Source organism: Prinia subflava, chromosome 12 (assembly GCF_021018805.1).
Source record: "Prinia subflava isolate CZ2003 ecotype Zambia chromosome 12, Cam_Psub_1.2, whole genome shotgun sequence".
NCBI lineage: Eukaryota > Metazoa > Chordata > Aves > Passeriformes > Cisticolidae > Prinia > Prinia subflava.
In genome coordinates this window covers 20,601,907-20,617,644 of record NC_086258.1, presented here as the reverse complement: position 1 = coordinate 20,617,644, position 15,738 = coordinate 20,601,907, and the positions used below count along the sequence as shown (strand labels likewise).

At 45.4% G+C, this 15,738-nt stretch overlaps 2 protein-coding genes across 13 annotated transcripts in view; one reads left to right on the top strand and one right to left on the bottom strand.

Annotated features, from left to right (window-relative positions):
• Positions 1–4,905: 4,905 nt before the first annotated feature.
• On the bottom strand, positions 4,906–13,501 carry UTP18 (UTP18 small subunit processome component). Its single transcript, XM_063409579.1, has 14 exons — positions 13,175–13,501; positions 12,973–13,100; positions 12,773–12,868; positions 11,938–12,017; positions 11,621–11,706; positions 10,928–11,053; positions 9,890–10,064; positions 9,473–9,573; positions 8,628–8,718; positions 8,186–8,309; positions 7,112–7,286; positions 6,258–6,400; positions 5,621–5,680; positions 4,906–5,005 (listed from the first exon to the last, which is right to left on the bottom strand). Exons 1-13 carry the CDS (start codon positions 13,475–13,477, stop codon positions 5,656–5,658), a joined length of 1,653 nt encoding a protein of 550 aa, XP_063265649.1. The 5' UTR covers positions 13,478–13,501; the 3' UTR covers positions 4,906–5,005; positions 5,621–5,655.
• A 475-nt stretch (positions 13,502–13,976) lies between these two features.
• Positions 13,977–15,738, top strand: part of MBTD1 (mbt domain containing 1) — a 35,995-nt gene continuing 34,233 nt past the window's right edge. For 8 of the 12 annotated variants that reach the window (XM_063410076.1, XM_063410073.1, XM_063410074.1 and 5 more), the window contains exon 1: positions 13,979–14,178. In XM_063410076.1, coding sequence (XP_063266146.1) covers positions 14,158–14,178 — 21 coding nt within the window. In that variant the 5' untranslated portion in view covers positions 13,979–14,157. Of the gene's footprint in view, positions 14,179–15,738 lie in introns of all 12 variants that reach the window. The other 4 variants (XM_063410078.1, XM_063410075.1, XM_063410072.1 and 1 more) reach the window with 2 other exon arrangements.

The window sequence follows — 15,738 nt, the reverse complement described above, 5'->3', positions numbered from 1 at the left end:
TGTTAACTGACAGGTGTCAGTCAACCCTAGTGCCACACCCCCCATTGGCCCATTGGCCATTACTATCCCAGTTTACCACATATGGTCAGGTTTCTAGCAGTTTCTCTGTTTTTTGTAACCCCGTTGGTTTGTACCCCAGTCTGTTTACCCTTGTGTTTCTCTATTGGCCATTGGTCTCCCTTCTCCCACCCACACCTCTCGATGATTACTGTTAGCTCCACCTCCTTTACCCATATATAAGCCTAGGCCCTCTAACTGTTGCTGTCTTTTCCTCTGGACCACTTCAGTGCAGCTGCAGTAAAACCCACTGGACTTCTGCATAAAGGCCCTTCCTGTCCTCCGTTTTAAGCAAGTTACCTGTGGTGTGTGTGGGTGTGTGATTGCTGGGTGTCTGCTCTAATGCCTTCCTCTGGGGAACACTTTCAGGAGGTTGCAGCGAGTCTCTACTGACCCGCACTGCAACAGCTTGTCATGTTTGATCCCTCTCTTTTGAAGAAAAAAAGTCCGTACCTTCAGAATGGGATCTTCTGGTGTAGAGACCCACGCTCCCATGTTCCTGGTGGCATCTCCAATCCACAAAGGGGGATCCGGACCCACACTCCGCCACCTACTGCAGCACTTTTTGCTGCCCTCACCAATACTCTGCTGCTCTGCCGGACTCTGCACCAATTCTGCTGCCCGCAGCAGTACCCACCGCTCTCTGCAGCCCCACCAGCTGCCCACAGCAAATTCTGCTGCCCCGTCTCCAGCTGCTCTGCTCACACAGGGTCACCACGTGTTACGGGGGGTCGTTGGTTGTAGGCAGACAAACAACACGAACTCACTGATGCTCATCTGCAAACTGCAATGAGTTTGTTATGGGTGCCCTTTTTATAGGGGGTTTGAATTTCCTGGGATTAGATAGCCAATTGGTTGGGATGTCTCTCTGCCCAGATCTCTGGCCAGTGGTGTTTCTAGGCTTGAACAGGGTTGTTGAGGTCTTTGTTTGAGTTCAAATCTATCCTATCATTGTTCACCCAGGGACTTGTTCTACTTCTTTTCTAGAACGAACCAAGCTAGCTGAATTAGGTTTGTTTTATGGTCAGATTTTTCTTGTCCAGCTACAGATCAGCTGTACTGGGACAGCTGTGGTGTCACAGAGAGGAGGAACATTGGGACAGTCACTGCTGTGGTGTCACAGACAGTGGAACATTGGGGCTGCCACAGCTGTGGTGTCATAGAGGTGGAAAATCTGGGGTTGCCACCATTGTGATGTCACAGACGAGAACGTTGGGGCAGTAACAACTGTGATGTTAAAGACAGGGGAACTTTGGGGCAGTCACTGCTGTGGTGTCACAGAGAGGGGAGTATTGGGGCTGCCTCTGCTGTGGTGTAACAGACAGGGTATCGCAGGGGCCGTGACTACTCTGGTGTCACAGCCAGGGGAATGTTGGGGCTGTGACAACTTTGGTGTCACAGGGAGAGGAATATTGGGCTGCCACAATTGTTACGTCATAGACAGGGGAAGGGTGGAGGTGCCATTGCTGTGGCATCATAGAGATGGCAACACTGGAGATGCCACCCCTGCCTTGTCACATAGAGGGCAATGCTGGGGCTGCCACCACAGTGATGTCAGTCAGAGGGGAACTTTGAGGCAGTCACTTCTGTGGTGTCACAGACAGGCAAACATTGAAGCTGCCACCACTGTGGGGTCATAGACAGTGGAACATTTCAGCTGCCACCCCAATGGTGTCACAGAGTGTGGAACTCTGGGGCTGCATCCATTGTGGTGTCACAGAGAGTGGAATGCTGGGGCTGCCACTGCTGTGGTGTGACAGAGTGGGGGACTTGTGGCTGCCAGAGTTGTGGTGTCACAGAGAGGGGAACACTGGGGCTGCCACCATGGTTGTGTCACAGACAGGGGAATGTTGGGCCTGTCACTGTTGCGGTGTCAGAGATAAGGGAATAATGGGGTAGCCACTGCTGTGGTGTCACAGAGGGGGGAAGGTAGGGCCTGCCACTGCTGTGTTGTCATAGAGATGGGAACGCTGGGGCTGCCATCGCTGTGGAGTCACAGAAAGTGGAACATTGGGGCTGCCACAGCTGCCATGTCAGACAAAGGACCATTGGGGGTGTCACCCCTGGGGTGTCAGAGACAGAGGATCACTCGTGCTGCCATCGCTGTGGTGTCACAGGGAGGGGAATGTTTGGGTTGCCACTGCTGTGGTGTCATAGAGAAAGGATTGTTGGTGCTGCCACTGCTGTGGTGTAACTAACAAAACAACACTGGGGCTGCAAACGCTGTAGCATCAAAGAGAGAGGAAAGTTGGGGCTGCCACCACTGTGGTGTCAAAGAGAGGGGAACGTTGGGTCTGACACCCCTGCAGTGTCACAGAGAAGTGAACTTTGGGGTGGCCACTTCTGTGGTGTCACAGAGAGGAGAACGCTGGGACTGCCACCATCCAACAGCCAAATGTCCATAAGTGATTCTGAGCTGCCCTCTAGTGAAGTCAGCAACTACTTCCAGCACCTGGATTTCTGAAATTCAGGTCTCAGCTCTGAGAGGGTTAACAGCATTGTGTTGAGGCATACTTGGGCAAGAATAAGATACATTGCAACCAATATAGAAGCTTGCAAAAATTAGCCACAAGCTAGAAACACAGGATGAAATTTGGCAAGAAATAAGGGAACAGAACTTAGAGAAATGAAGGACAGAGCTTGCTTTCTCAGTGAGAAAATCCCTGAAACAGCTAACGAGAGAATGTGCATGCCTAGAGGAGAAGGTGAAAAGGGAATGGCGATGAAGACATCCAGCCTTCATCTGGGGACCACCGAGGAAGTCACAGAGCCTTCCTCAGTGTGACCACCAGGGTGCACTGCAACTGCACTTTACGTATGGTAACAATAATGATAAGTAATAATAAATAATTTGCAGAACCACACCTTTTCAGGAAATCTATGAATATGCATAAAGTATAACCACATATTATAATCTGCTGTGTACCTGTGTGTGAGCTGTTAGGAGATAACCTCACACATCCAGTGTGCTGAATAAGGAAAATACCCATTTCTTTGACTTGTTGTGGTGGCATCTTGTGGAGGCTGTTAAGGCAGATGGTGTTAATATAAACACATTTCTTGGGAAAGAAGACACACAATAATACAAACATGTTCTCCTGGAGAAAAAGCAGTCAAAGCAGACAGTATAAACACATGCTCTCCCGGAAAGAGAGCGGTTAATCTAGGCACGCTATAAACCCAACCCCCTAAGGGAGAAACCCTGGCAGACAGCTCTCGCTGTTATGGTGAGGAAATGTGTTCCTCCCATGAGGCTTTGTGGTTGATATGTTAATCAGTTACACCTCATTGGTTCTTTCCCCACTTCCTTTTTACCCCAGCCAATCGGTCTGGTTTTGGTCATTCCCGATTGGTTCATTTCTCAATCCTCCACCCGATTGGCTCAGATGTTTTACCCCACCCCCTGACTTCCCTATATAACCCCATCTTTGGCACTTTGGCACTGGACTCCTCTGAGGAAGAAGCTGATAAAGCCTCCTGTGAACTCCATATGAAGTCTCTGTCTCTTCCTTCAGTGTCACCCCAAAGAGCTGATTTCACTGAGGAGCTTGAAACCCCTCAGCAGGCAGAAGCACCTCTGCCTCTGGGTCATCCTTCCAAGGACGCTTCTCCAGGAAGGTTGCAGCACTCTGACCAGCACCCACGACAGTCTCTTGGCCCTGTTTGAGGCAATTCAGTGCCAGACAGATTTCAGCCATATTTGTTTATAACAGAAGAATCGTACAGCAAGCATCTTAATACAGCGTGCTTATGATTTATTCTACTCTTCTATCCTAGATCTTCAGTTTAGATTAAAAACTGTACTCAATTTAACACCTTCAGAGCATACTCTGCTTTCTCCAAGATTTGTGAATTCAAGTTCTCTTAATGAATCACGGACAAAAACACTTCAAAGTCCTATTATATCTGAACATACGGTATTTTATTTTTTAAAACAGCATGACAAAAATTCACCAATATGCTCTTATAGTCAAATTTTTTGACATGGTTATACATTTTTCTCATGCTCAGAGTACATCTTCTGGTATGTCACTTTCACTGAAGTCTTCATGACTTCATTGCTGGTTACTGGAGCACCTTGACTGGTGTTGTTACTGCCCAAAAAACTCTACATTGTGGGAAGAGGTCAGACATGAGTCACAATTTATTCTCAAATTAGTATTTACTGTAGCAGTTCCCTAATCAACCTTTTCTTCATGAATTTAAGCAGAATGAGGTGAGCAGGAAGAGAGAAAAGGTGCAGGATTTGGCAGCAGATGAAGCAGTGGCAGCCCCTCTACCCCAGTCCCTGCTGGGGGACCCTGATGGTATCACAATTTCATCACTGATTTAAAAATCATGTGATACTCAGGATTCTTTGCTTTCACAGAAAGATAAGACTGGGGTCTTCCTTATGAATTAACCCCATGTTAGAAGCAGTTGTTTCTGTGGCACAGGAGACAGGAAAGCATAAATGGGGTGGGGTTTTTTCACCTTTTGCTTTAGGGCACCTTAAAGGTACAGCTGGGAAGTTGGGCTGTGCTGCAACACCAACATCAACAGGGTCTCAGGGGAATGGGCTCCTCCAGACAGCAAAATCCTGTTTCCAACCCAGCCTGATGGAAAAGCTCCTGCTAAGTGCATGGAGCAGAGGCCAGTTTACACAAAATTTCTGTTTCCGCACTGGAATATTATATAAGCACTGGCATGCTTATAACAATTAAGACATTTATGCACTTCTGGAACACACCAGCTTGAGTGCCAAGCAATAAAATCTTACTTGTGAGCTTACACAAAGCATTGGAGTAAGCTGAAACCAGTTGCCTGGAAACATACCAGGTATATCTATTTAAAAATCAAACAAACAAATTTTAAACCACATATATTTTATTTTTTTGTAGCTTCCATATTTATATATTAAAAAAAGCTTTTATTTTGTCAGCATCCTTGTGTCTGCAGGTTACAACACCTGGGGAAAGACCAGCAGAAATAATTTTGTTAGTATTTTCCAAACACTGAGCCATCACAAAATTCATACAAACTTAACATGCAGCAGTCAGAGCTGCTTCCAGTCTAAACAAGTTCAGCCTCCCCTCATTAACACCGTTTTTGTCAATCAACCGTATTACCATCAAGGCTACAAGTTTTTCCAGTTTCCCAAGAAGACATTTAAATGCACAATAAAATCATATCTGCACACAAACTATGCTTCAAACTTCAGTAATTCATGTAACAAGAATCTGAAATTATGCAGACTTGTGTGGGCTCACAATACAGCAGAATAGGAACAAGCCAAGTCCCTGCCAGCCTGCAGCTGTTTATCAACATTGCTGAGTTTAATTTAAATATAATCAGCTCAGTCTGGCTGACAGCGGTTTTTAGTTGAACTATCAACTTGCTGCATTATCAGAAAAGCTGAGAGTGACAAGGCCAGTCCTACTCCAGCCCATGAGTGACCCAGGCAGGACTGATCACACAGGGCTAAGAAATTCTTCCTGCCATCTGTAAAGAAGCGGAGGCAGCAAAATGAAAATTTTGAGGCTCCTCAAGTCAACGTTGTGAACAGTTCTAGTACTATTTTCACCTCAGTTACTGGTTCATTTCCTCCTGTATCTTCTTTCAGAAGGATGAATAATGTTTCAGCCTAAAGAAAAGAAATTGAGAGATTTAAAACTCCTCAGTAACCTGTTGAGGGGACAACACAAAGAAAAAACAGCTCTTCAGCAGTGTCACTGAGTATCCTCAGCTAATCTGAAACACCAATGTAGTGAAGGATAGCAAACATCCACCTGCTAGATTACTTAAGTGCCATTATAATATGCAGTTCAAGTTAAAATAAAGGACAAATCACAAGACCTAGTAATATTTAGGAACATTTCTATAAACTTTCCCTGTCTTGGTAAATCACTAAAATCTCATCTTAAAATTAAGCAGTTTTTCAAGCACCATGAAGTTGTGAGTTGAAAAAAAATATTCCTGCTTAGAGTTAGCACTGCTCCTCACCCCTGACCACACCAGCAGGGGAGGAAAATAAAGTATGGAAATGGTGTACTGCATAATCAGACAAACAAGGGTTGTTCTCCAGCAGGGAAAGCCAACTCCACACTCCAGTAACTCTTCAGGTGAAATTCAGAGGAATCACTTTACCACTTACAGTCATCTGCCCCATCTTACAGAACACAAACGTTATGTGGGATTAATGGACCTAACTTAGTACCTACCTAAATAACAAAGCTTTGCCTTTGTTATTTGCTATAGAGAAATATCCACTTCTGGGAGAGAAGTCCATAGATTGAGTGAGATAAATCTGTTTTCTTCTGAATACTGGGAAGTTTGAGAATACAGTATATGAAGGAAGGTGCACCTAGTGAGAAATAGGTCAGAATTTGAAGTTAGGAAAAAAACACTAAAAATAAAATTAAACTACAAATCTATAATTGAAGCTCAATATTAAGTTCATATGTTCAGTTATACTCCTACTTACATGACTCTACATATAAAATTCTTTTGGAGAAAAGGAGCAGGGAACACACCATGGAACCAATTATTGCAATTCTCAGGCCTACAAATCCTCAGATTAATTCAATAGTTCCACTGTTGGCCAGAATTCTGATAAGGCTGGCAAAAAACCCCCCATAGTAAGAAGGTTACAGTTACCAGCTGCTGAAAACTCTCATTTGTTGCTGAGCTATATGTACAGCACTGAAATAGAATCACAGACTGGTTAGGTTGGAAGGGACCTCAAAAGTTTACATCCACTTCCAACCTCCTGCTATGGGCTGGGACACCTTGCACTAGACCAGGTTGCTCCAAGCCCTGTCCAACCTGGCCTCAAACACCTCCAGACATTTTAGAGGGCATTTTAAAATGGTAAAAAGGTAAACTAAACTAAAAAATGTTATTTTCAGAGCAACTTTATCAAAGGAAATAAAATTATATTCTTGTAAATGAAGTGTCTTGGCCATGCCCTGACCTGGTTGGTCCAGCACCTTTTGCAGTATCTGTTTTATTATGTCACCAGCAGTATTTTTAGCAAGATATAAAAGAAATATTGCAATAAAGAAGCTGAACATACCAATTTGACAGCCTCATCAGTGTCACGGGAAGCCACTGCCAAAATCTCTGTGGTGGGATTAAAGGTCACACAAGTGGCAGAAGTAACAAGGTTCATTATGGCTTTAACTGGTTTAGGATGGTTTTCTTTGAGGCAGGTATCAGTAGTGTATAAATTTACAACTCCAGAAGATGAACTAAAGAACAAAATGAAGAAAGATTATACTGAAAAGTAACATTTCAGTACATACTGCCTCGTTATCTATAGCCACTACTAACCTGAAAATGTAATTTCCAATTATTTACTGACATTTGTAACAATATTTTGTTTGGAGCTTGATTTTCCTTTGGAGTTTATAACAATATTTAGTAGGGGGGATTACATTTTTGCTGGTTTGGATTTTCTTTTTACTTATATAATAAGAGACTCAACTGTGGAGAGCCTTGATGAGCCCATCTCTTACCAGGATGAATTCAAAGCAAGGAGAGCAAGGTATCAAAATATTCTGAAATAATTCAAGGTTTTTTGTGGATTTTTTTTATAACTGTAGCATAACCTCACTTTAAAATCCTCTTCTACAGTGAACTAGGAAAACATATATTGCACTCCTGTATTTATTTGCTATTCTCATTTAAAAGAATCCAGACACTGGCTGAAACTGCATCTCAATAAATTTGAAGAAACAGTTTCAGCTTGTGGTTTTGAGGCCCCTTTTCAAATGCTAACATGCTCCCTTACAGGAGACAAATTCAGAGTACAGGGAAGAGAACTAGAAAAGGGAGGAGATGCTGAATCAACATTCTTGCTACAGAATTTGTGATTTTAGTCAGTGTGATTTCAAAATTAACTGCTGAACCCATACAAGGCAATAATAATACCAGTATCACTCCTATTGTTTTAGGTGGACTATGATATTATATATTTACACAGAAAAAAGTACATTATTATCATAAAAAAGGTAATATTCATCTATTCATGTCTACTCGAAGCTTATGAGAACCAAACCATGTTCCTACATTCTCACCAGCCACCCATAAATTCACTGAAGAGCTTCAAAATGAGAGCAGGAGAAGCTGTCCAAGTTCAGCCACTTACCCACATGCCACATACTGGTTATTTTTTGAAACAGCAATGCACTTTCCTTCCAAAGAACCTTCATCTTCAAATCTGTGTAGACACTTTCTACTTCTCACATCCCAAATGAAAACTTCACCTTCCTCTGGTCACAGAATGAAGGATATTAGAGAAAACACACATACACATCACTCTGTGGGTCCATTTTGCTAAAATAAATTTAATTAGATGACAACTAGAAGCTCATTTATAACTATCAAATATAGGGTATTATAAAAAAACCCCAACAATTAAAGGGATACTAAAATAGTTAATTCCATTCTTTAATGATTGACCACTTGGTTGTACTTTTAGGAGAGATACTAGCATAATTTTTTAAGATTATTTTTCTAAAATGACAAGTGATTTCTAAGAACTCATTCAATTAAAATGGAATTATGATTAGGGTTGCTGGAATACTCACTTGAATAGCTGTATATTTTACTGCTGTCTGGGGTGAAAGCACAGGCAGTGCACCTTCCATTCACCTTCATAGTACTGATCAGTTCTTTTGTCTGCAGGATGAAGAACAATGCTGACAGAGATTCGACCAAAAATCTAAAGAAAAGTTGTTTCCTGTCCCACAAAAATCTTCAGTTAGCTACCCTGACATTCAGAGAACAGCAATGACATTTTCAGTGCCTGCAGAGCAGAGCAAAGCTCCTGAGTCCAACTGCAGCTGGATCCACAAACATTTGTCTGCTCTCTCACTGAGGGGCCTGAGTTATACAAAACTGAACTTTCTCCCTTAAAAGTAGTTTTCCCTGTGAAAATTTAAAACACATCCACCTGCCATCATAAGGCATTTTAAAATTCAGCTGAAAGATTGCTCTGTGCATTATGAATCAGTGTTTGGCATGATTCATGAACAGGGTACAGCAGCAAGCACTAGCATGACTCCCAAAAAAGCAGTCCTGTATTTCTTCCACCCCCAGGTGCCTGTTCCCATTCCTTTTGCCAGCACAGTGCTTGTGCAAGCAGCTGCAATACAGCACTGACACACGACTTCTTCCAGCTGATAACCCTGTGGAACTGCCCTGAGCTCCACCAGCCCCATGGAGCTGCAGAACAAAGTCTCAGAGAGTCCAGAATAACTCCCTAAAGCTGCAGTGGGTTGATTCAGCAGCACATTTTTCAGGGCTGTCACAGTACATGTCCTACCTTGGCTTCAGCTGAAAGTTAGATTGCCTTGCAGATGAGATAAAAGCAGATTTGAAAGGGAAAAGGCACCAAGGAAGTGAAGCTACATGAACCATGCAGACAAAGTACCTTCATGGACAGCAAATGAAGATAACCTGAAGTTCCAATTAGCAGCATAAATGATCCATCTGGAGAGAGCTCAAAGTTTCTGAGAAATTTTTCCTCCACACCTTTAAAAAGAGATTTGAAACTTGAAATTGGTGTAATTTATTCTTTGGCCTCAAATTTAGAGGTAGGATGAATATGACTAAGACCTGACTCCAGCTTTTCATTTCTGCAATATGCTGCTACAGAGAAGCTGAATTCAACCTTGTTCATGTGCGATAATTAATATCCCAGACCAATTAACACTAAAGGTACTTTATTTCCTTGAAGACAAGTTAAAAATACAACCTCCAACAACTCACTGCACTTCCTTTTAAAGCAAATTCATGTGCCATCTCACAGCTTCAACTGTGCCCAGATAGTCAGAGCTGCAAAACATACCTCGTACTTTTGGGATAGGGATGATGCTCCCAGCCATCATGTCATACACAAAGAACATGCTGTGATGAGTGCCAGTGGCTATAACTTGTTCTCCATCCACACTGAAACGAGCCTTGTAAATTGGAAAACTCTCTAAATAGATGCTCTGTATTTTGGGGTTCCTTTTACCGTCCACCTTCAAAAAGGAAAGTAACAAACCAGGTTGTCAGGTTGTCATGTTGAGGAATAGACCAAATACTTTTACAGAGAAAAATTGTATCAACTTCTCAGCTGAGACTTAAATAGTAAGAGGTAGAGCACTGTGAAGCCTCAAACTCTTCCTCTCTCCTACAAATGATCTGGTTCTTAGCTCCTCACCTCATGTAACAGGCACTACCTGCCCTTCTGACAGACCTCACACCTCTTGCCCATGCTTTGTTCAAATAATCACTTCTATTGTGCTTTTTCTAAATGGAAACATCTGCTTTGATTTGGGTTTTCTTGCAGCTCTGTGGGGATATCATGTTCCACTTGTGTCTGACTATTTCAGTGATACTGGGCCATGCTAAAAGTTCTTAAATAAAATTAGGATCTTTAGTTTTTAGAGGAGCAGGGCAGTGTCTCAGGATGAACACCCTCTTCCTGCAGCACAGCCTCTCCATCCCCAACATGACTTCACAGCAATTTTACAGTCTCAAAGCAAAGTGGGCTTTTCCCCACACTACAGGCTCTCCAAACAACTTAGGAACAAAAAAACTCATTACTACTCAACACTGCAAACCTTCAAACCAAAGGTCTTTAAAATAAATCTTCAGCTAAAAATTCTGAGACAAAAAGTTTGCCAGTACTCTGCATGTGCTTGGTGTGAAGTCACAGGTGGAAATTCCTCCCAAGACGCCTTTAACCAAGGAATTTTCATTGTAACCACAGACATTACATCCAGTGTGCAGAGGAGGAGAGAAAACAAAGTCTGCCACTCTGGGCTATTTCATGTGCACTCAGAAAAAAAAGGGTTCTGTGTTAGTGACCATTAGCAGGGTACAAAGTGAAGCTCTTCACCTGGAAGAGGGACACAGAGCGGTCGTGCCCAGCTGTCATCACCACTTGAGCTGAAGGATGAAACTGCACTGTCACCAGTTTTCCATTGGCAAAACGTTCCTGGTTTGCAGGAAGGCACGTGCTCATCTACAACACAGATCAGACAGTTCAAAAAACTCAAACAATCACTTCTGCTGAATAAAAAGCCAGTTACTCTTTATGCTGCAAGACCTCAAGCCCTGTGATGAAGTTTTGGACAGTGTGAGGTGAGCAGAGCACACACAGCCTGCTCAGGGAGCTTCTCCAATGCAAACACAGGCTGAACTCACCAGCCTTTCTACCTGCTTTAAAACTGAGTGTAAAACCAGCTGCATTCTGACTCATCTCAGATAGCTGGAGGAGACAGTGTGAGAAATACTCATTTAAGGCTGTCTTCTTAAAGATCATTTCAGTAGCTTCAAAGCTGTGGGAGAATTCCATCCTCCCTCTGCAGAAATTAAAATCCTACTACAAGATGCTATTTAGAGTGCAGAAAATTCTTATGTCAAACAATCCACCTCAGTTTATTGTTTCATGCTTTCACATGAACTGTTCAATCTGCTTATCCTTTAGAGCTTCTAGTCACAGAAACAAATTCACAGAATCACTAATTTTATACACAACAAGAGTCAAACTTAAGTCCAACAGAAGTGGAAAGATAATGTTTGTTTTTACCTTCAAAATCCCTCTTGGCAGAGACTCTGAGCTGGTTATGAAATTGCCAGTCCTGCGTAGCAGATCATCATCTTCATCACTATCACCTCATTAAACCAAAGCACACGGAAACAGCTAATTGCACAAACACCCACAGCAAAATCAACACATTCCTCACTGAAATGAGTTAAACTAAAGCACACAGAAGGAACAAAGCTGACATATCCAGCATATTATCACACTACTGAAACTGAGAAGACACCAAAAGTAATTATCTTCTAGCAAGCTGAGCAGGGAATCACAGAAACACTTAAGAGAATAGTATTGGACATATTTACTGTCACTCGAAGTCCTTTGGGATTTCTTCCTGTTTTCTAGATCAGCCCAAGCAGGAACTCCTCCCATGGCTTGCTGAAACCTTATGAGAAAAGAGGAAGAGAAAAAAACACATAACTTTTGTGACACATTAATTTCCTTCTATGTGTTAAGTGCTTAGAAGAAGCACGGTCAGAATTTTGCAGGATTAGTTGCACTTAGAACACAATTCATGTTTTTAATTTTTTTTTTAAAAAATTAAGATTTCATTGTTTCTTGCATAACTCCCTAGAAGACGAAATTAGTTTGGGCACTTTGATACAAGTATTAAACTAATAGTTAACTAAAAGTTAGTTAGACGATGCTAAGCACATTTCATTTAGTATTACTTGTGATTTAAAAAATACTGCAGGAAGCACTGCCTTTAAAGAGGCCACATGAGCACTGTGGATAAAGAAGAAAGGGACTTTGAATGTCACATAAATATACTTTAGCTCACAAAATTGTTGAGCTGGAAGGGAGATCAGCCCTCTGGAGCTCATCCAGTCCAACCCTTGGCCCTCTCCCCAAGGCAGGGTCACCTGGAGCAGGTGACACAGGAACATGTCCAGGTGTGTTTGGAATGTCTCTAAAGGGAGACTCCACAACCTTTATGAGCAGCTCTTCTCTGTCACCCTCCACAAAAAGAAATTCCTCCTCATGTTGACATGGAACTTTTTGTGTTTTAGTTTATGGTTTCTGCCCCTTGTCCTGTTCTGGGCACCACTGAAAAGAGTCTGGCACCATCCTGCTGGCACCCACCTTGAAGAGATAAACGATCTCAGCACAGTCACCCACAAAAACATTAATGAAACTCACTGTTCCTCAAGTCTTTTCTTTAGTTTTTTCTTAGTAAGCGTTGTCTCGGCATCACTTTTCATGAAATCTTTCCTGTACTTATGGGTCATATCAACACTAGAGGGGAAAAACACACAGAACACAAAGATCGTTCAAACCAAGGCCACTTACACGCACTCCCAAGTGTGATCCATAATTCCCCTCGCCCAGCCTGAACTTACTTTTCCTCGGCTTCATCATCCTCATCCACCCATGCCGGCTTTTTGGGCCGCAAGTCACCTTTCGCTTCATTCTCCACCTCCGAATCGCTGGACTCTCCCTGGAGGCCCTTCCCCACTGGCGCAGTAACCTGCAAACACGCGAACGGGCCGTGTGAGCGGGAGCACGGGGCAGCGAGCAGGGCCCGGGGCCGGTGTTCCGTACCCGCCGGGGCCCGGCCAGGCGCCGCAGCAGCTCGTCCTCCTCCACATTGAGGCTGTCGCCGAACACCAGCTCCTCCAGCTCCCGCTCGGCGCCCGACGCGCGGCTCAGCGCCTTCAGGTGGCGGGCGCGCCGCGCCGCCTCACTCGCCCCGGCCAGCAGCCGCTTCGCCCCCCGCTTAGGATTCGTCGCTTTGGCCGCTTTGGCCGCTTTAGACACTTTCTTCGCCGCCTTCATCCTGGGCGCTTTCCCCGCTTTTCCCACCCTCCCCTCCCGCCCCGCCGCCGCCGCCGCCGGAGCCCGCATCGCGCGCCAGACCCGGAACCGGAACACGTGCACGCAGCCACGTGACCCCGCGTGGCCCCGCCCCTGCGATCGCTCCGTGCTGCAGACACGCCCCCTCCCGTGTGACCAAGCCCCCGCCCCCGGCGGCGACACGGGTCACGTGACTTCTTTCTTCGCCTCCCTTTGCCCTCACGCCCCCGCCCAACCCGAGTTCCACGTGACGCGGCCATGGCTGGGCGGCTCCATTGTAAGCCCGCGGGGGGGGGGTGTCCCCCGACCCGTGAGGCAACACGCGTCCCTCACGGGCTGCTCATCGGCCCCTCACCGGGACAGCCCATGCGCACCGTCACTCGCTGGCGGACACGGCTGCTTTTACCCTCCGCAGTCCCCGCCTTGGGGCGGAGTTCCCACCCCCGGTAACGAATGATTTCGCCCAGAGTGGGGGGGATATGGCAGTGGGGCCGCCCCGCGCAGCCCGATCTTGGCGGGGGCGTGCCCGCGCCTGCGCAGCTGCCCGCTCGTGTTGTTGATGTCCCGGCGGCCGCAGTCGGTCCCGGACGGTCCCCGGTGCTCCGAGTGGTTGAACTGCCCGCGCCGCCCTCGTCCCGCTGGCCCCGGCCCCGACCGCGGGCACCCGGAGCGCCCGAGACCCTGGGGCGAGCGCGCAGAGGCAGCAGGCGGCTCCTGCCCATGAGGGCCTGATGGAAAACACAAAGGAGCTGGTGAGTACCGGAGCCCGCGGGAGGCGCGGCCGCGGCGGCCCCGCGGCAGCCCCGGCGCCTGAGGGGGGGAGCGGCGTGGGCTGAGCCGTGGGCGGGGGCTGAGCGACCCACGGCGCCCGTGCGGGGAGAGGCGGTCCCGCAGTGTGTGGGAGGGAGCCGGGGACACCCCCGGGTGCTGCGGGGGCCGCCTCGCGGGGTGCGGGGGATCGTGCCCGCCCTGGGCGGGGGCTCCGGGGGCAGGGCCGGCGCTGCTGCCCGCGGAGGGTCCTGCGGAGCCGCGGGGGGGGCTGGCCGGGGCACGTGGGGGCGGCACGCCTGGACCCCTTTGTTGCGGCCTGGCTGTGCGGGGTCGGGTTTTGTCCTTCCCCCCTCTTTCCTGCTGCCTCGGAGAAAAGTTTCAGCTTCTCCTGGGTGCGCTTGGATCCGCTTCTCCCCCTGCTCCACTGTAGTGCCGGGTTTCTGCAACTTCCTCCTGTAGCTGTAGCCTTTAAAGTTCAGTGTTCCAGCGTGCTCATGTTAAGTGCTGGATCGTTTGCTTTAATACCAGCGCTTCGAGAGTTTTGGGTTCTTTGCGGCCACTTCCCCCTCCAGTGCAGTTTTTATGACTTCTGATATTGTGACTTTGTTCTCTTTATAAGGAGTAGTAAACTTGTGAAACGAGTTTCATTTTCAGGTTGTTGCTGGAAATGTTTAAAGTGTAGCCATTTCTGCCCGCCATGGCTTTGAAAATTAAAAGTCCTACTACAAAGCATATGTTGATTACGGCAAAAATTATGTGTGTGAAAAAGCAATTTATTTTAAAATGTGTCTGGCAACTGTTGCAGTTTTTCAAATCTAAACCTAGTCAAAACTGAAAGCTGCAGAGCAATCTCTTCTATTGAATTAAATTATTTTGCGGGTTTGAGGACCTGCATTTACCTATTTATTGTATTCAACAGTTTGATTTTGAATTTTAAGGAATGGAATAAGGCTATGAGAGTCTAATCTGGAGCCTTTAATGAGAACTAAAACAATATATTCCCTTAAGAAAGCAATAAAACTTGGCAGATCAATTGTCTTTATTCATTCCTTCAGCCTAGGCATCGTTTTGAGAAAGTAATGTAGGCTGTAGGAAACTGTGCAGAGGGATCTTGTCTCCCAGAAAAAGTTTAGGTGTTGTTCTTGAGAACAACACCTTGTGCAAGTCCAGAAAGTTTGCAAACTGGAAGTAAGAATTCTTTTCATTGTTCCTTAAAAAGTGAGGTGCCTCTTGCAGCAGTGATAACATGCACAAAAGTTGCCTCTCGTTGGGTTGCATTTCTCTTACCTTCTAAAATTTGATTTAATTTTGCAAGGTTTTTCATATCTTCTCCAAACCACTACTGCATTCCTTCATTTCTCAGGTAAGTTGGTACACTATGGGCATGTGGGATCATTTGCTGAACCTGGCTGAGCACGTGGAATGAATTCAGGTGTTGAAGACTTTGGTTTGGGGTTGGTGGTGGTTTTAGAGTTCTTTACATTTAAATTTGTTATTTTATTTGGGGTTTTGGTTTTTTATTTGTTTGTTTTAGAGGTAAC

What these genes read in the sequence shown, in the direction of transcription:
- UTP18 (XM_063409579.1), bottom strand. Translation starts at nt 13,477, where the DNA reads ATGCGGGCTCCGGCGGCGGCGGCGGCGGGGCGGGAGGGGAGGGTGGGA. An exon ending in GATGATGAAGCCGAGGAAAA is followed by an intron (nt 12,869 to 12,972) that starts GTAAGTTCAGGC and finishes TTTCCCCTCTAG; the next exon opens with TGTTGATATGACCCATAAGT. An exon ending in TTCATTTGCTGTCCATGAAG is followed by an intron (nt 8,719 to 9,472) that starts GTACTTTGTCTG and finishes TTCATCCTGCAG; the next exon opens with ACAAAAGAACTGATCAGTAC.